Source organism: Leptonychotes weddellii, chromosome 11, assembly GCF_054177405.1.
Source record: "Leptonychotes weddellii isolate Sample4059 chromosome 11, ASM5417740v2, whole genome shotgun sequence".
In the NCBI taxonomy this organism is placed as follows: domain Eukaryota; kingdom Metazoa; phylum Chordata; class Mammalia; order Carnivora; family Phocidae; genus Leptonychotes; species Leptonychotes weddellii.
The window spans coordinates 48,324,740-48,344,197 of NC_138379.1; the positions used below are offsets into that span (position 1 = coordinate 48,324,740).

Sequence of the window (19,458 nt, forward strand, 5' to 3'; positions counted from 1 at the left end):
TGGTGATGGGTTTTGGTCCCAAATTGGATCCAGTCCTAAAGCCTCAACATGCTGGAATTCCAAGGACATTCTCCAGAATTTTCCACGTACCAACATTCCCTATTTTTCAGGGACTGAAGGACTAAGTCCCTACACATACACACTTCCTTCGAAACTCTTACTAGTTATGAAGTCCTTTGAGATGTCCCGCTAAGAGTTGTAAGGCTACAGTCTCAATATTTTTAAGGGAAAATGGACGGAGGTCTGTGTTTGTGAAGGAGCCTAGTAGTGAGCTACAGCCAGGCTCCAGAGACTTCAAGGTGAACCCCTACCGCTCATGTGTTTCTGGTACCTCCCCGTCATGCTCCCTCTCTGACCCTTTCCCAGTAGCATATTACTCCGACCCTATCCCTTATGTTTGGATTTTGATTTACAATTTATGAAACATTTTCCCTCAACTCTGTCTGAGGCTCGAGAAAGGAAAATCACTTGTCTAAGCTCATAAGAGTAAGTTAGGAAGTCAGTTGGTAAGCGAGCTAAAGTGGATGCACCCTTCCTGATGTTAAAGCCTGGGGTAGGTGGAGACTTAGGATGATTGCAGCCACTCTGTCATTTCATGTGTAAGCTATCTGAGAGGTGAGGAGTACGTGAACTATGTGAAATCACAGTAAAGTACCTGGCACTAGAAGGTTCTCGGTGCATGTTTCCTTCCCCTTTTTTCTTCCTTATTCCTCTCCCTTTGGTTTTGCCGAGCCGGCTGGCTAATCAGCCCGCGCCTTCTACCCCACCTGCTCAGCCTTGAGGGAAGGGGCCTGCTCCTCACGACAGCTCCTGCTGACAACCACAGGCTGTTCTTCCCACGAAATACTCTGATGTTTGCTTCTGCACGCTCACTAATCCTAGGCTCACACAACAGTGCTGGAAGAACTCAGCTGGCTAGTCTGGAAGCCTGCGTTCTAACTCCAGTTCCCCCGCCACTTTGCTGTGGGACTTAGGAAAATCCCTTCTCTTTTCCCACAGGTACGTGAGGGTTGAAGGACGACAGCAGTGGTCAAGAGCACTGTCTGTGGAGCAAGACAGTCCGGGGCTCAGACTCCAGCTGCTATTCGAGCTGTGTGACCTTGGACAAGGTACTTATCTTCTCTTGGTCTGTGAAATGGAGAAAAATAGTCCTGCCCTGTCTGTGTGTTGTGAGGAGTCCGTGAATTCATGCATGCAAAATACCTCCGTGGCACATGGTAAGTGCTCAATAAATATTGGCTCTTCCCCCCTCCCCAAAGTCCTAATATCCCACGATCTTATGGTTTCAGAGAATCCGGAACATTATTTGATTGATTCTGTGTATATGTGCGAGAGTCTCTGAATCGACCCACTAGAGCCTTAGATGTTCTCTAAGGCAAATATTTTGTGAGCCGGGCATTTTCCACTCCAGTGCATCTAAAACTCCTGCAGCCTGTGGCTCTGAGTCCATGCCCCATCCGTGTCGGAGATGTTCCAAGTACCTGTTGCCCTGGGGAGAGGGACCCTGGGCCCACTGTGGCCAGTGCCCTCCCAGCCCCCAGCATCCTCTTCGTACCTGGGCAAATCTTGCAGCACTTCCCGGCCACTTTCTCAGGGCGATGGCAGGGGTACTCAGTGGGGCAGGTCACCCGCTGGCAGTCCTGGCGGCCGTCCTGACAGGTGCACAAGATGCAGGGCAGGGGTCCAAAGGAGCGGAAAGCTGGGTGCCACACCTCCCCATGGGAGTACGTCTTCCCATTGTGCACGCAGGCTGGGCCAAGGAGGGCGGGAAGGGAGGAGGGTCAGTGCTGCAGACCTGGGCCAGAGTCCAGGAATGGGTGGGGGCGGGAACTCGGGGAGGCCCTGCTCCAGCGGTCTGGCCCAGCCACACGGCCTGCAAAGTGGAGGCCGGGTATAAAACTGGTCCCCTGTCCCTGACTTCTCCCGTTTCAGCACTCAGGGCTGACCCGTGCCCAGTACGTTCTTGCTGAAGATGGAGAGTCCTCCCCCTGCCCTTCACAGGCACCTCTGGCAGGGGGAGCACTGAGACCCAGTTCATACCTCTGGCGGTGTTGAGCTCGGGCAGGTCCCTTCCCCTTTCTTAGCCTCAGTGTTCCATCTGTCCCAAAGGGGCCGCAGCAGGTACCTCCCCAGCTGTGCCTGCCACACCAGTGGGAGTCCTGCACGGAGCCTGCTTTCCTCCCCTTCCCCTGCTCCTTCCCTGCTGCATTCTGACCACCTGCCCGAAGCCTCCTCTGCTCCCTCCTTCCTTTGTCCACAACTTTCTCTCACCCTTCCTTCTATCGTAGTATTTATTTACATGTCTGGAGCCCCTAGAGGACAGGGACCATTTTTCATCTTTCTGTTCTGTGCCCCTCGATTCCCAGCAAAGACATGGCAGAGGCTCAGACAATATTGTCATGCTGCCCCATGGTCTTGGTCTAGGGCTGGTTCTGTCTCACTCGGTGCTCTGAACCTCGGTGCCCTTTCAGGACACCTTCAGTTTTGATGCTTTATGAATCTACAAGCTCCTGGCCAAGTTGAGGTCAGGGCACTGAGTGGGGGGTGCAGGGATGGGAGGCGGGGGCAGTCGGGGGCCCCCTTTTCCCACCTCAGGTATCAGAGGGGTTTCCCATCCCCACCTTTCTTATGTTTCTCCTTCAGGACAATCTTGACTGTCGTGCTGCCTGCCCCCTTCGGTCGGAAGTGGCGAGGGATGAAGCCCAGAGGAGAGCTGAGGCCAGTGGGGGCTGGGGTGCCCAGGCCTCTCTTTCTCCCACTGTCCCCTGAACACGGATCCTGGGAACGTCTCTGCAAATGGCAGGAAGGATGGGGATCACTGATGGGCCAGTACCAGCAGGGGAGCCGCAAGACAGGGGCTGCAGTGAGGCCTGCAGCTAGACACCACCAGGAGTTCCCAGTAAAGAGAGGCACATGTCAGGGATGGAAAGATCTGGATGCGGCCTAAGACGTTCTCAGACAATGGATCTTTGAAAACTCTCAGAACGGTGGTTTGGAAATCCTGCCTCCACCAAGCCCTTCTCAGGCCCATCAGAGCCAGGGCCTCGGGGCTGGAGTGAACAAAGGTACTGAGGTCTTGATCTGGGAGACACAGTGATCAGGGACCTAGGAAACTTCCTATTTAAGAAATGGAAGGTGAGGCTGTGGTGAGGATGAGAGTCAGGAGATTTAGGTGATGGGAGAAGAGGATGGGCCTCTGAAGGTCTCACCAGGCCCCAGAATCTTCACAGGGCGGAAGACTAAGAGCAGGCCCCATCTGGACACCCTGGGTCTCCAGAGCCCCCTTTCTGGAACCCCTGGAATCCAAGATCCTGAGACCCTGCCCCTCTAGACCAGGCCTTGGGCAGACTGGCAGTGATAGAAAAGGGTCTGTGGTGAGGGTGGTATAATGGGGCAGGGGCATCATAGCTTATAGTTGGAGGACCGGGCAGCTCCAGGCCATGGCAGAGGAACAAGTGGGCTTATTACCCCCCTCGCTGATACCGAGTCACTCATATTCCTTCTCCTACAGCCCCTTCCTGCTCAGATAGTGTCTGAGTCAGAGACTGGCCAGACTGACCCCACAAGAGCACCCAGGAAACTATCTCAGGCCCCAGAAGAGGCCCAGGTACATAGGAGGCTCCCAGGAAATGCCTGTCAAGTGGAATAGCGGCAAGATGGAATCGAGGAGCCCAACCCTTTAATGGGACTTGCTCACGTCATCCAGTAAGTAGCTGCTCAGGGCCTGGAACTGAGCCTGGGTGAGCTTCGCTTAGCACACTGCCTCCTAGGGAGAGGATGAAATGGCAGAGGAAAAGGGGGAGCTTGCTAGTTCAGACCCCTGGGGAGTCCCTGAGCACGGGAGGCCAGCCAGCCTCCAGTCCCCCGGGGCCCAGGTGACCCAGGCTGAAAGAGGAGGTGGAGTTGTTCCCATTGTAGACGTAGCACAGAGTGGGGATGGGGACTTGAGTCAGTGTGTAAGCCCATCCTCCTACCTCTTTCCTCTCTGACCAGAGAAAGCTGGACAGTTTAGCTCATCCTAAGTCCAGACTAAGATGGAGAGGGGCCAAGACAGAGGGGAGGACAGAGAGGTAGCCCCCAAACAAAGAACCAGTACCTCAGGGGCTGGGTGGGGACGGCTGGGCCAAGACAGAGGCCATTCCCTCGGAGGGGAATGTGCTGCCCAGAGGCAGCCTGAACTAAGGACAGACACAGTCTTTGGAGAGAACAGCGTGACAGTGTTTCTCAGGAGGGAAATGGGGAAGTTTGGGGCCTGCTCTTGTATGGCATGGTACTTTTTCCCAGACCCCTGTGGACCCAGCAGCCATGAGGCTAGGGAAAGAAAGGGGCTGGAACAGGGTGGAGCTCGTGTTGCCGACCTAGGGGACATATGAGAAGTGAGGACAGTAACTGGTACTGACCGCCCCAGAGTCCGGGGCTCGAGGCCGTGGCTACCAGCTGCCCTCACCACCTCTCCGCACCCTGTCAGTAAAGCTGTGCACTCACCAGCCCAGGCTGTGACTGCGTGGTGTCCTCTTCGGCTGATCTCTCACTTGACCCGTCTGGAAACCCAAAGGGAAGTTGGGTCAGCCTCCATCTCCTCAGCCTTGCTGACTGGAGCCCTGCAGGCCTTCAGCCTCCCAGGCCTAGTGCCACTTCTGCAGTCCCTGCACACCAGCAGGTCCGTCTGCCCCAGTGGCGCCTTATTCCCACTTCCCATTACAACCTGTCCTTACCCTTGGGTTGACAAATTCCCTACAACTGGGTTGCTGCCTCAGTTTCCCCACACTGACCTCATGGTCACCGTTAGGACTGAACTTCTTGGCTGGGCTGGAGCATCTTATTCAGTGCCCATCATGGATGCCCAAAGGCCCAGCATCCCATCCCTGCAGCCTTGCTTAGTTGCAGCCCCCTGGGGAGCCACTCTGTCCAGCCACACTTGAGGTCACCAGGCCTTGGTCTATACTATCCACTCAGGCACCTCGGTCCTTCCAGTTGGAAGACCCTAGGACTCTGTCTTCCACCCGATGGGGTGCCAGCACACAAGGCCCTGAGGGGGATTCTCTCTCTTCAGCCCTCACCTCACATACAGTCTGGCTCCCTCCGAGCATTCTTGGTTCAAAGACCAAGGACGCTGGAATCAGACAGTCCGAGGCCAGCCTCTCAGTGCACACAAAACACAGCTGAGGCCCAAAGAGGGGAAGGAATCTGCAGGAATTAGCTGGACGAACCAAGACTAAACTGGAGTCACCTGGCCCCCGGTCCAGTGCCCTTCCACAATGCCAACGTCTAGAGAAGCATTCTACTATGAAGCACTCCCTTCCCCAGTCCTGCCTCCTCCAGGAAGCTTTCCTGAACTACCCCAACCCACAGGGTACAGTCTGACCATCTGTGCACTTGATTCTGCTCAAGCCATTTGCCCTTCACTGGCTGAGGTTCCCCCACGTCTAATAGCCCCTGGCTATGTCCCTGGGGTGGGGTGAGTGGCACTGCCAGATCTAGGGACAGACTCACCTTTGCAGGCCTGGCAGCAGGATGCAGGCAGTGGGAGAGGTGTGGGGCAGCCTGGTTCTGGGCAGGTCATGAGACCACAGTAGATCTGGCCTTCCTGACAGAGCAAACGGGAGATGAGCTCCGATGAGGAGCAGCCTTGGGGTTAGGAGAGCCCCCTGCCCTGGGGGCAAATGGCCTTGAGGTGGGACAAGAAGGGAGCAGCAGAGCATCCCGGGCAAGGCCCAGCCAGCTCAGAGGAGGAGTCCCCTGTACCCTTCCCACTCCCTCCCCAGGCCCTGAGGTAACATTCATCCTTGAGCTTCTAAAGCGTTTTGAGACCCTGTCTCTCCCTAGGCTCTCACAGCAAACCGGTGAGGTGGGGTTCTTCCATCCTACAGATGAGGAGGACCTGAAGGGGGCCTGAACTGCCCGACATCAGAAACGCAGCCCAGCAGAGTGGACTAGAGCCCAGCCTGCAGGCTTTTCCTGCTGAAGAACGCCCTCCTCCCCTGACCTGGGGCAGGGGGCCCAGAGAGAGGACGGGGATCAATGGGACACATGTTGGGCTCATCGTGCTCTTACTGAAAACCCTAGGTCCCCAGCTTCTGGACCAGCCTGGAGAGGCAACACTGCAGAGGGAAGGGCCTTCTGGGAATCAGAAGCCAGATGACCTCTGGTGAGTCACTTCTCTTCTCTGTGCCTCACTTTCCTCCTCTGTGAAATGGGAGCACTCCCATCTGGGTTGTGAAGAGCAGATGAGGGAGTGGTTGGAAAAACCCTTTTTAAACTGGAAGGCACGATGTACCTGGCAGACAGTGGTATCTCCTCGAGTCCTTTCCCTCTGCCTTTTCCCATGAGCCTCAGAAGTGGGCCAGGAGTCGAGCCAGTCCCATTTAAACAAGGAGGAGGAGAAAGAAGGGGAGACCCCGGGATCCAAGGAGACGGGACAAGGAATCACAAGAATGTTCTCAGCACCCTACCGCCACGCCATCACTTCTGTCTCCCCCCCCAGACTCCTCCTCATCGGGCCCTTGTCCCTTTACAGGAAGTAGTGCAATCCAGGGAAGAAGGAAACACGAATTTTGGAGTCATGTGGTCCTGCCTCTGAATTCTGGCTTGGCCATTTAACTAGCTGTGTGACCTTAGGCAAGTTGCTTAACTGATCTGAGCCTCAGTTTCCTCATCTGAAAAATAAGAACAGTGATTTCCTGCTCTTAGGGCCTTTGGAGTGCTGTATATAAATACAAGGCATCTCTGTGAACCGGCAGGTACAATATGATTAGGCTGCCGGAAGAGGCTCAAGCTCTGTAAAAAATAATTGCTATGTTGATTTCTTTATTATTTGTAAATTATTCGCTCTGCAGCACAGATACTTGAAGATTCGGAATCTCAGACGGATAGGATCCTCTCGCTGAAAAGATGGGGACGCAGGCCCCAGAGAAGTGACTTGATCAAGGTCACACAGGGAAGCATGGCTCAAACATGGGTGTCTGGCATCTAATCTAGGCCTCTTACCCTGATGTCACTGCTAACTCAGATTAGCAGAGAGGAACGGAGGCCCGGAGAAGTTTGATGAGCAGGTGGTGTGGAGATCAGGAGAGCAGGAGTTTCTCCTGCCAATGCACACATGAGCTAAGCCCCAGGGTAAGAATGACAGGCTGAAAGCCACCTGTCAGCCGAAAGCAGGGCCACACTGGAGCCCACCGAGGAGGAGGGTGAAGACTTTCTAGATCAGGCCCTGCTTGGCTTCAGTCTCTGTCCCCTGGTAACACTGCAGGGTCAGTTCTGCCTGTGCCTAGGTCCAACTCTGACCACAGCAGGAGGAGTTTAAGCGACTTCAGATTAAATCCGTTTGCAACGAGCTGTCTGACCCTGTCTCTGAACCCCAGGACTGATCATTCACTCCTTCTCTTATGCATTCAGCAATCATTATAGACATCTGTGTGCCAGGCCCTGGGCCAGTGGCAGCAAAAGATACAAAAATGAATTGGGCATGTTCCCTCCATTTGAGGAGTGCAGAGTCTACTGGAGAACCCAGAAATGGGCAAATGTGAGTACACGAGGTAAGCATGTTGTAACAGGCAGCTCAGGGGGACGAGGAAGGCCAGAGACGGGCAGGACATTCCAAACCCCAGATGTTCCCTTCCCCCGGAACCCATTCACTCTCACTTTGCTTTGATCAGGAGCAACACTGTCCCCCCAGACCACACCGCTGTGCTTTGCAGGCCTGTCTGTGCTGGCCTGGGCTAAAGGGAGCGGGAAGGTCTTACGGTGCAGCTGCAGAGGACACACTGGTTGGGCAGGCGGGACGGGAGCAGCTCGTGAGCACTGAAGATCTCTCCGTGTTGGTACATGGTCCCATTGTGCTGGCAGTACTTTGCGGGGGCCCGGAGCCCAGAGGGGGTGTGAGGTTCTGCGGGGGGGGGGGGGGGCGGGGGGCGGGCAAGAGGAAGAAGAAAATGAAGTTTCACATTGCGCCAAAAGTTTGTCAAAATTCACTGGGCCACTTTCCTGAAGATTCTGCGTCTTATCCCGTCTAGGCATTTAAACCAAGTTCTGGCCTCAGCCTTCCCAGCCAGTCTCCGTATAAGCTAATCGAGAGGTCTCGCTGATACCTACATCTGACCATGTCACTCCCTCTCATGGGTCCCCATCATGGCCTTTCAGCCCCTCAGTGTCTGAGCTGGCCCTCACAAGAGCAAGAAGGCGAGGCCAGAAGCCTCAGCTCCACTGAGCCCCATTTGGTGGGGACCCGCGTTAGTTCATTCCCCATTCAGTGAGCATATCCATGAATCCCCTCTAGTGCCAGGCCTGTTCTAGGTGGTGGGGAGACAGCAGTGAACAAAACAAGGTCCCACGCAGAGTTAGATCCTAGTGATGTCAGCTGGAATGATCTAGACTGTCCCTGTGCTTGGTGTAAGCTCCATCATTCACTGGCCACCGCAGCCCTACTCCTCAGCACCTGCCAATTAGCCAGTCCTCATCCTGCCAGGTAGTGGGGTATAAGTCTCCAGTCCTGAGAGAACCCACTCGTTCTCTCAAGACACCTTTACTAAGCACCTTCTCTGTAGCAGGCGACAAGCTAGGCACTGGGAAGGGAATGCCCAGTAAGACCCAGCCCCTCCCACCAAGAAACTCACAATGTAATTGGGTAGAAGGTTTCTCTAACAAGCAGTGCACTGGTATGGTAAGGCTAGGGCGGATGGGGGCACAGATAAGGAGCCCTTAACTCAGCCGGGGGTGGGAGCTGGGGGTTGTGCAGGGAAGGCTTCCCGAAGGGGCTGATGGCTGAGCTGAGTCCTGAAGAACCGTTGAGCCAGGCGCGCAAAGGGGCAGGGCAGGGGCAGGGAGAAGGAGAGAGGAACATGTAAAGAGGAAGGGGCCAAGGCACAAAGCAAGAGGAGGTAAGGCCTCCTGGAGTGGGCCTCTGCCAAGGAGGAGACATGATGCCCCCCTCACCGGGCAGGATGAAGCTCAGAGCCTCTGCTCCCCAAGGGGACCCAGAGCCAAGAATATCTATGACCCAGGTCAGAGCCATGGTGAGATCCCTGCTGGGGTCCCCCATGGAAAATGAGCCCCTTTACACACATACTCCACACACAGGTCCCCAGCTCACCAGGAGAGCCCTGGTTGCAGAGCCTGGAGACCACAGTGTGGAGCCCCGTTTTATCACCTTCCCGATGCTTCTAAGCATTGGTTCTCCTCTCAACGTCTCCTCGCCTCTTGCGTTGGTCTCCCCACTGGCTGCCCCTCGGCCATTTGGTTACATATACACTCGGTTATGCCAATTCCTTCTCAGACCGCCTCTCCTCTCCTCTCTTTTACCTTTACTTCCTAGAATCCCAGTCTCAGAGGCTCTTAGAATCTTAAAATCATAGACTCATAGGCATTTAGCGTCAAGACACAGAGAATGCCTGAACCTCAGCACCACCAGGAATCTCCGAGTCCACATGCTTCAACTCCTTTGGTCATTTCCCAGCCCCAGGGCGGTGGTCCTGGCCTCTCCCTACAAGGCCTCCCAGCCCCTGCTCACTCATCCAGTGACACACGGCATGTCCACTCCCTCTAGCTCTGGCCAGCCAGAGAGGGATTGGGGCCCAAGTGTGCCATCCACGGGTCAACCACACCCCTGTTTCCTTCAGCCACTTTCCACATTTTCTCCCTCCTCCTGCCAAGTCCAGCTACTTCGGAATGAGACATTTGCTGCTACCCCAGCCCTCCTGGGGGATCCACGATGTTTCTTCCCCTGAGTACCTTTGCCGCCTCCAAACCTCTGATGGCTAGAGTCTGCCCCCTCTCATTCCAGGGGCCCCCCTCAGCCAGAAGCCCACACTGGGATGGGGATGAGGGTCAGTGGGCAAGGGAGAGGAAGGAGGCTACTTACCCACACACCGGGGACAGCACTGCTGTGGCTCTGTCACAGGCTGGGGACAGTGGACAGGAGGGCAGTGGAGGCGGTAACAACTCACATGGGCACTCTGCAGGGGATACGGGGTGGGGGGGGGTCCTGATTCCAAAGAACCATTGCCTCCTACCTGAACCCGTCTTCTCCCCAAACCCCATCCAGGCTGTGGGACACTACACTCGTTTTATGCCTGTGGCGGGAGAAAAGCAATCAACTCAATTTGCCCAGTCCCTCCCCTTCCCCTGCTCGCACACCCCAGCACAGAGGAGGGTGCAGTGTGCATGGGTTTGCACAGACCTGTGTCCACTTCCTGGTGTTTGAGAAATATGAGTAAAAGGCTGGAGTTATTTTGATGTTGGTCTTCACTGTTGTTGTTTTAACTCGGGGATTTCCTTCTTTTCCCTCTGGGCCTGAGCTTCATGGTTAAGAGAGGGCAAGTGACAGGGATGGGGACACGACTAGAAACCTGATGTGGAGAAGACTCAGGGCTTCATGATCCACTCCCTGAATCTCTGGGAGGTTTGGGTAACCTTACATGAAGCTTTGGAGCTGGCACCAGCAAAGGAGGGGCCCAGAGTTCTTACGCTTTTCCATGTACAGCAAATGGAAGAGAATGGGGCAGAGAAACAGACAGAGAGAGAGAAGGGGATGAGCAGAAACAGAGGAGCTGAAGAGAGAGAGGCCACCGCCCCTTGGTCTGTCAGCCCGACCTAGGCATCCCACACCTTACTCTCCCCTCCGTGTTGTAATGAACCATTTACATCGGTCTTGTCTTTTCAGCCATGGATTCCCAAGAACAAGGGCCAGGCCTGGTCTGTTCATCTCTGAATCATCAGCTCAGGGCCCTGCTCCAAGCCAGTGCCTGTTCTGGTCTGGATGAAGGAGGGAGTGAATGAATGAGAGCCAGGAGAGGAGTGCTAGAGGGCCTCTTGGCTAGATGAATGGAGCCAGCTTTGTCCAACTGGGAAGTTGGCAGGTTTGCTTCCAGCCCCCCTGCCCACCGAGTTTCCCCACAGCACCTCTTGCCCCATGGAAAACCCTGGACCAGCCCCCAGCCCCTCTGGGGTCACTGCTCCACAAGATGGCCAGCTCGCAAGGACTCATCAACACTAAGGGGCATCCCAGAGTCCACAGAACTGGGGCCTTCTAGAGGCCTGGCGCTCCTGGGTACTTAGAATGTCTAGAGGGTGAACTGAGCCCCTCAGATGAGTAACTAGGGTGGAGTTCAAGGAACTGTGTGACCTGAAGAGTTAGGATCTCTTTCTTGATTCTGGCCTTGGAGGAGCCAAGGGATGGAGACGATCAGCAACCTATAGCCAGAAATAAGGTGGAGACAGGCAAAGGGTTGGATGGGCAGGTGACCAGGCCTTGCAGCCAGGGAAGTCATAACTACCATGTGCTGAGTGGCTACTAGGTAGGGGCTTTATCTTATATATAAATATATGACGTCCCTTCATCTTCTCAGCAATCCTCGGGGTAGGTACAGCTATCCACACTTCCACAATGAGGAAAGAGCCTCTGTCCTAGAAGTTGAGTTGCCTAAGATCACACAACTGATGAGCACTGTCTCCTGGATCTGGGTACTTTCCGTGATGCTGAGCCACCTCTCAGGGGTGGGGACTCCTTCATTCACTCAGTATCTCTTGCGTGACTGCTGGGTGCCAGGCCCTCTTCTAAGCTCTAGGGACATAGCAGTGAGACCAACACGGTTTCTGCCCTCACAGAACGTGCATCCTAGGAGCAGGAGACAGACGATAAACAATAAACAAGTAGGAACAAGATCATTTCAAATGTTAAATTTATGATAATAATAAAGCAGGGTGATGTGATTGAGTTAACAAAGACTATTTTAATAACAGCTGTCAAAGAAACCTCATAAGGGGTCACAAGTATGTGATGAACTGCAAGTAGGAGGGACCATCTGTGAGAAGATCTCGTGGGGGAAAACATCCAGATGGAGGAACAACCAGGTAGGACTGAGGCTGAAGTGTTGGTGCAGGTAGGAGACGAGGTCTGAGAAAAAGGCAGAAGGTAGCTCCTGCAGAGCCCAACGCAGGAAATTTGAATTTTACTTTAGGTGCAACGAAAAACTATTAGAAGGTTTTAAGAGTAGAATAACGCCATCAGTTTTATGTGCAGAAAAGATCATTCTAGCTGCTGTGTGGAAGACGGACTTAGAGAGGGAACAGGGAGACCCGTTGGGAGGCTGATGTAGCAGCCCAGGGAGAGATGAAGGTGGCTTTCATTAGGGGAGCGGTGATGGTGGAGAGAAGTGGAGGGATTCCGGGTATGTTTTGGAGATACCCGCACAGTCGCTTGGGTTGGGGAAATGCTGCATGTGTGAACTCTGGGGAGGGAGAAATGAATTAACTCCAGTGGATCACAAAACTGGGACTTTGTCAACTGGACCACATGATATGTCTGGAATTTTCTGTTATGGTTTTCTTTCTGCTGTCTGGTTATATTTCATAAAGTTCTTTTTGTAAAGGCTGACTGGCCTCATATGTGCTAAGGAGAACCAAGGGGAGGCGGTTGTGGGGGGCTGTGTCCACGCTGGAACCAGTGTTCTGCCTCGGGCCAACATGGGAGAAGGAGTGGGGAATCAGAGGGAAACTTCCCAGGAGGAATGAGACTCCAGTGATCAGAGTCAGGAGGGGGACTGGTCACCCACCCCCAACTTCCCAGTGTCTTTCAGAAGCTCTTCTCTGCTCCCACTTTGAGTATTGTCTTAACGAGGGAGACTCTTACAGGCCTCCCGCATTCCTCTCTTGGCTTTGTGCAGGGAAAGACAGGCACCAAGGGGCTGGTTCCAGGTAGGTTCCCTGTCTCTGCTCCCCTCCCCTCCACCCCACCCCAGCACCAGCACCCAGACAGAAAGAGCCAAGGATCTCACACCCACCAGGCTGGGCCCCAGGCAGCTGAAGTAGAGCTAAGGGTGTTGCAAGCCTCCCAAATCACTCCCCCTCCATCCTCACCCCTCCACCCTCATACCTGGCCTGAGAATTCTGGACCACATGGGGGTCTTATTTATTCCACCTAGTTGGTAGTACAAGGCTCTGTGGAGGGTGCTGGGGTGGGATTGGGGGAGACAGAGGTGAACAAGAAGATCTGGTCTGGGGTGCCTGGGTGGCTCAGTCAGTTAAGCGTCTGCCTTTGGCTCTGGTCATGATCCCAGGGTCCTGGGATCAAGCCCCACATTGGGCTCCTGGCTCAGCAGGGAGCCTGCTTCTCCCTCTCCCACTCCCCCTGCTTGTGTTCCCTCTCCCATTGTCTCTATCTCTGTCAAATAAATAAATAAAATCTTTTTTTTTTTAAAAGACTTCACCTATTTTTCAACAGAGAGAGAGAGGCAGTGAGAGAGGGAACACGAGCAGGGGGAGTGGGAGGGGGAGAAGCAGGCTTCCCGCTGAGCAGGGAGCCCGATGCGGGACTCGATCCCAGGACCCTGGGATCATGACCTGAGCTGAAGGCAGTCGCTTAACGACTGAGCCACCCAGGCGCCCAAATAAATAAAATCTTTAAAAAAAAAAAAAAAGAAGAAGAAGATCTGGTCTCTGCCCCTCTGGTAGGTCAACCTCTGGCAGGACACCAAACTGGGCCTGAGTGAGCGCCCAGGAAGATCTGCTCTCAGGGGCTCCATCTAGGAGGGGCAGTAACAGACAGGCACAGAAAACTGTCATCCTTGGCCAACAGTAATCAGGAGGAAGGGACAGAGAAACTTATGTGGCATCCCAGAAGAAGACACCCTTGCAGGTGAGGCATCAAATAAGGCTATTGGGGGTAGGGAGTTGCATTCGGGTGAAGCCTTAAAGAACCAATGTTTGAGCCAGTGGCGTTGGGAGAACACATCCTAAGGCCGGGCGGCAAGAGAGGTGGCTGGAGGAAAGGGCCCAAGGAAAGGAAGGAATGGGAGGTCAGGACAGAGAGGCTCTTGTCCTGGGACATAGGCGAGGCCAGCAGCAGCAAAGGTGGAAGGAAGGCCGGCTGAAAGATGGAGGGTCCAGCTCCCCAGCCCGGTCCAGCCACTGCCCCGCGGTGTGCCTTATCTCTGGCAGGTGCACAGGAGCCCCCGCGCATTGAGTACTCACTGGTGAAGAGGCGCGGCCCCACCCTCCCTCTGGGGTGCCCTACCTGTCACAGGTGGCCAAGGGGCCAGAGGAACTTACTTCTGAGCAGGTACAGCGCAGGCAGTACATCAGGCCCTGTGGTTCCAGGTAGGGATGCCAGCTTTCACCGGGCGCATATCTCTTCCCATGGAAAAGGCAGAACAGGTCTGGACCTGGCAGACCAACCAGCGCTTTGTCAGTCCCGGGAGGCTCCAGCCCAAAGATCCTGCTTCGTGCCTCCTTCTCTCTGGCTCTAGGAAGGATGTCATCTGGACCAGATAGGTGAAAGAGAACCCACCAGATGTGCTCTCCCAGGCAGGGGCCCGGAATATCTGAGTCCGTCAGCTTGACTACACACTTGCTGTGTGACGGTGGGCATGTCACTGCCCCTTTCTGAACCTTAACACTTCTCTCATAGGACAGTTAGGAAGATCAAAGAGTGAAAGTGCTTACAGATTTAAATTGTGGTATAAATGTTATTAGATGAACAATCTGAGGCCCCGGAGGATAAATTACACCTTTAGGTCACATAGGAAGTCCGTCACCCAGCAGGGATGGTAGCCCACGTCTCCTGACTCTCAGTTCAGTGCTCCTTCTACCCTCATAATCACACCGGCTTCCTCTCTTTTGGTCCCATGTTGCTTATTTATTTCCTACATCTCTGCAAACACACACACACACACACACACACACACATCCTTCCCACTGCTGACCCTCTCTCTCTCTCTCCACACACACACACACACACACGCACACGCACGCACGCACACACGCACACCTTCTCTCTGGGTCCTGTGACCCACCTTTTCAATAAAGCCACTCAGAGCTCCTCCCCTGCTTTTCACAGCCTACTATCTCAGGGAGCTGTGATGAAAGGGTTTAAATTGGGAAAACAAGGGCTGCCTAGGGAAAGGTTCTTAGAAAGCTGACTTTTAAATATCCTTAATATAGTCAATGCTACTACTATGACTGCACGTCAATTGGCTATTTTTGTGACCTGCGTTTCAGTTGTCAATATGCAAGGGAATGCTTCAAGAATGAGGAAAGTTTGTTTCATTAGATTAGATACCTCTCCTGCAAGCCTGCTTTCCTGAAACCACTTCTCTCTCACTTCTCACACCCCATCAGCCGCCCAGCCTGCCCTCCCCCTCCCCTCTTACTGGACCACCACCTAGCCCTGGCTCAGGGCTCCAGGTCGGGCTTCCAGCCCCGCGCCCCATCCTCCCGCCTCTGGCCCTATCCCTGCCACCCTTGCTCCTCACAGGTAGTGGGTGATTTTTACAAGCCAGAAGGGATGCTGTCGTTCTTACAGGAAAACTCTACATTACCTAAAGAATAAGCTGAGCTCTTCTAGGGTGGAAATGAGGTGCCCAGCACAAGCTAAGTGTCCACAAAGGTTTATGGAATTAAATGAGATTGAGCTATGGAAAAAGGAGCCAACATTTACTATCTTCTCTTTACATAAATTACTTAATTACCCCATTGACATTATTGTTTTGAGCATTAAATTGGATAATGCTTGTCAAATGCTTACTTACCTAGCCCAGTTCCTGACACTTGTTGAATGCTATTATTATGATAATTGTGGTAACAGTGACCCTGCAAGATGGGTCATCTTGAATAGGTGATCCAGTCCCTCTAAGCTGGGTTATTGGGATCGTTACCATCATTAAGAGAAAAGGAGATGGAAAAACCGAGGATCCAGCGCCTGAGGGACTTGCCTAGGCCATCCACCTAGCGATTGGAACCCAGGACTCCACTCCCGGGCATAGCTCCTTGCAGTTCACCTCCCTTCTCCATGGCTTTGTGCCCGATCCCAGGGCCTAGGGGCTCCACTCTCTGCCTCAGCGGCCACCATACCCTACTCCCTATTTTTTTTCCTCGTCCCCTAGACCTCTAGAATCTAGAGGTCGCCTTTCACACTTCCTCCTGCCTGCTTTCTAGGTCTTTCTCTTTGACATTGGAACTCATAGAATCGCAGAGAATTGAAAGCAGCACACTAGCAGGACAGCAGGGCAGGAATTCCCTCTCAGTGTTGGGGGGTGGGCTGGGGTACCGTCCGACACACGCCTCCAAAGGAGAGGAACTCAGGGCCAGTCCTAATCTTTAGGAAGTTTCCCCTGTAAGAAGCTGAAACTGGCCTGCCCCTGGCTCTTTGTACTGCTCCTGCTCAGCCTCTCGGGCCTCCCAGAACAAAGACTTGAGGCCACAGTCATGATGCCTCCAGAGTCTGTGCTTCCTGGGGACCCTAGGAGCACACGGCTGAGCTCCCTCTCCGCTCCCTCCCCAGCTCCCCAAAGTAGAGGGGGGGGAATCGGACAGCAGATCCCTTTCCCAGCAAGGCCCCCCGGCTGGCCCGTATCAAATGAGCTGTGTTTATCTCTCGGCCTCTGCTGGCTGAGAGGGCGGGACACAGCCCCAGCTGGGGTGCTTGTCAGAGCCAGCCCAACTCTCCAAGGACTGAATAATGTCTTTCTTCCTCAGTCCCCTTCCCCCACCAGGGAAGGGTCGATTGCGACACTACCGGGCGGCCTTAGGTCTCTGCCTTGTTGCTGAAGAAACCCTCTCCCACCTTCCTTGGGGCGGCCCCGCAGCCTGGCTCCCGTGCCAGTTGGCACCCCTCCCCCTCACTGCCTGCTCAGAGCATGGAGACAGAGAAAATGTCTCAGTCCATGCCCAGGCCGCCCCACCAACAGACCTGGCAGCCGTTGAGAACATGGGGGGCCTGGCAGGCTGGTCCCGCGACCCCAGGAGGCCTCCTGCGGCCACAACCCCAGCCTACCACGCCCTCCAAGGTGAGAGGCACAAGGAAGGGTGGCATTGCCTGGGGCTCCCCCTTACACCAGGGAAGTGAGGGTCCAAGGCCATGCCAACGCCAGGCAGAGGGAGGAAGGGCCAGGCCGCAGCCGCCTCCATCCCTGCAGTCCTGGCATCAGCCCCTATCCTTGCTAATGGCTGGTGGAAGGAGCTGTAGCTCCTTATGCCATGAATTCACTGTGTGACAATGAGGAAGACTCTTCCTTCTCTGAGCCTCAGTTTCTCCTCTGCAAAATAAGGGCGAAGGTGAACTTTGATCTCCAAAGGTTTCTGCACAGATAGTGCTTATGAATCCATGATTTCACAATTCTAAGACTCCAAGACTCTAAGTTTCTAAGATTCAAGATTTGAGAATTCTGTGCTTCCAAGAGCCTACATTTCATGAGAACATGAAAGCTTCTAGAACTGTACAATTTTGTGGCTCTAAGATCTGATCATTTCAAGCCTCCATGATTTAGGATGTATTGATGGTCTCATACACCCAGGCTCTAAGATCTGATCACTTCAAGCTTCCATGATTTAGGATGTATTGATGGTCTCATACACCCAGGTCCTCAGGGGCTCCGACGTGGGCTAGGATAAGGTTCAGGGAGCCAGTGGGGCTGATCCTGGGTGGCACGAAGAAGGAGGCAAAGTCTGTCTCTCACATCCCCTCCTTTCCCATCTATTCCTTTTGGTCTTCTGTGGCCTTCCCATACCTGTCCTAGCCTTGGTCCTGCCCTGTTTCCCTCTCCACCCACCACCATGCATCATCCCATCCTCCCTCTGCCCAACTCAGGGGGGCACTGGGCCTTCTCTCAGGGATCTTTAGGAGTTAATGGCCCCTAGCAGTGATATTTAATCCAGGAAAAAGACAGTAGTGGAGGAAGTTTTCATTTGAAAAGGATAATTGGCCCTCTTCCAGGCTTGAGATAGAGAAAAATTAAAGTTGGACAGGTCTCATACCCCTCAAAACCCCTCACTCAGTGGTGGTGTGTACATAGTCCAAAGACCCTGGCTTTGGAATCAGATAGGTGGGGGCTCAAATTGGATTTGGCTTTTTTGCGGGGGGAGGGGCAGAGGGAGAGGGAGACAGAGCTCCCTGCCCAGTGGGGAGCCCAACAAGGGGCTCTGTCTCACAGCCCTGAGATCACAACCCGGAGATCATGGCCCGAGTCGAAATCAAGAGTAAGACACTTAACCAACTGACCACGCAGGTGCCCCGGATTTGGCTTTTATCGGCAGCCTGAGTTTAGACAAGTTACTTAATCACTCTAGGCCTCAGTTTCCATAGCTGTTAAATGGGATTAGTAATAATCTCTACCTCTCAGGGTTATTGTAGAATTAAATCAGATAATATATGTAATATGCCCAGTGCCTGGCACATATTAGATGCTCAATTAAATAGTTGGCTATAAAACAAAAAGCAGATCTGGGTGCTGACCCCAAACTTCCCTAACAGTCTGTTTCTCATGGTATTCCTTTTACTCCCATAATTCTATGCACAGCCCCCAGGCACCCATTAGGGCATGAACTTCATGGTACCTGCCACTGAGGTCAAACCTCCCTCATTTACAACCTTACCAACCCTGTTTCCTGTGGCTCCCCACACTCTCCTAGCCACACTCACAAGCCAGACTCCCCAACACCCTCTCTGCTTACACAGACCTCAAGGCTGGGATACAGAGATCAAACTGGTCAGGATGGGCGAGAGGCTGGAGATCAGGCCAGAGAGCGAGGAAGAGGCTCATGAGGGGCCTTGAGAGCCCAGAGGGCAAAAGAAAGCCATGGAAAAGTTTTAAACCTTTAAACTGGGGCATGCCTGTGGTCAGGTTTGCATTTTACCACCATCACTGATCGGAGGGGTTGGAAGGCAAAACTGGAGGCAGAGAGGCCAGGGGAGGCTCTTGTATCGGCTGGTTTTGAGAGCTTGCCAGCCCGGACCAAGATAGAAGCAGTGCCCACGGGCTCAAGTGCAGATTTGGGGAGTACTTGGGAAATATGGTGGGTGGGCTGTGGGCTGTAGGGCAGGCTGGATATGGGTGGGGAGGGAAAAGAAGCAGTCCAGGATGGGATTGCGGCTTTAGGCCTAAACCACAGGTGGACGTGGGGCACCTGACCGGCCAAGCAGGGACTGTTATTATCATTACTTATGATTTCTTAGTATCATTAGGAATAGCGATATTACTTCCTGCTGTTCACTCAGCTATTGAGCTTTCGTGTATCAGGTCTTACGCACATTGGGGGGCCTGGGCCGTGACTAAGCAAGACACAGTCCCCATCTTCGAGGAGCTCCCAGCCTAATGCAGAAGATGGATAGATAAAATACAGCTGACCTTGAACAACATCGGTCTGAACGGTGCAGGTCCACTTATTAGTGGATTTTTTACAGTACAGTACTCTATGTGTATTTTCTCTTCCTTATGATTTTCTTAATAACGTTTTCTTTTCTCTTGCTTCCTTGATTGCAAGATTATACTGTATAATACATATAACATACAAGAGATGGATTCATTGGCTGTGTACGTTACCAGTAAGGCTTCAAGTCAACAGTGGGCTATCCGTTAAGTTTTTGGGGGAGTCAAAAGTTCTATGCAGATTTTTGACTGTGCGGGGGTTGGTGCCCCTACCCTTAAGGGTCAGCTGTGCCTACAGTGTGACAAGCTTTATGGCAGTGGA

General features: G+C 53.6%; 2 protein-coding genes across 5 annotated transcripts in view; one reads left to right on the forward strand and one right to left on the reverse strand.

Moving 5' to 3' along the window:
• Positions 1–12,364, forward strand: part of POLD3 (DNA polymerase delta 3, accessory subunit) — a 114,203-nt gene extending 101,839 nt beyond the window's left edge. The window contains exons 13-18 of one of the 4 annotated variants that reach the window (XR_014138743.1): positions 1,000–1,217; positions 2,644–3,705; positions 6,067–6,148; positions 7,396–7,535; positions 10,658–11,646; positions 11,737–12,364. The gene's annotated coding sequence lies outside the window, so the exon portion shown is untranslated. Of the gene's footprint in view, positions 1–999; positions 1,218–2,643; positions 3,706–6,066; positions 6,149–7,395; positions 7,536–10,657 lie in introns of all 4 variants that reach the window. The other 3 variants (XR_014138741.1, XR_014138740.1, XR_014138742.1) reach the window with 3 other exon arrangements.
• The window catches only part of CHRDL2 (chordin like 2), a 31,607-nt gene that overhangs the window by 5,983 nt on the left and 6,166 nt on the right, over positions 1–19,458 (reverse strand). The window contains exons 2-8 of the mRNA XM_081798827.1: positions 14,044–14,156; positions 9,857–9,950; positions 7,743–7,885; positions 5,494–5,587; positions 4,486–4,541; positions 2,622–2,790; positions 1,556–1,750 (exon numbers count right to left, since the gene is read on the reverse strand). Coding sequence (XP_081654953.1) covers positions 1,556–1,750; positions 2,622–2,790; positions 4,486–4,541; positions 5,494–5,587; positions 7,743–7,885; positions 9,857–9,950; positions 14,044–14,156 — 864 coding nt within the window. The remainder of the gene's footprint in view (positions 1–1,555; positions 1,751–2,621; positions 2,791–4,485; positions 4,542–5,493; positions 5,588–7,742; positions 7,886–9,856; positions 9,951–14,043; positions 14,157–19,458) is intronic.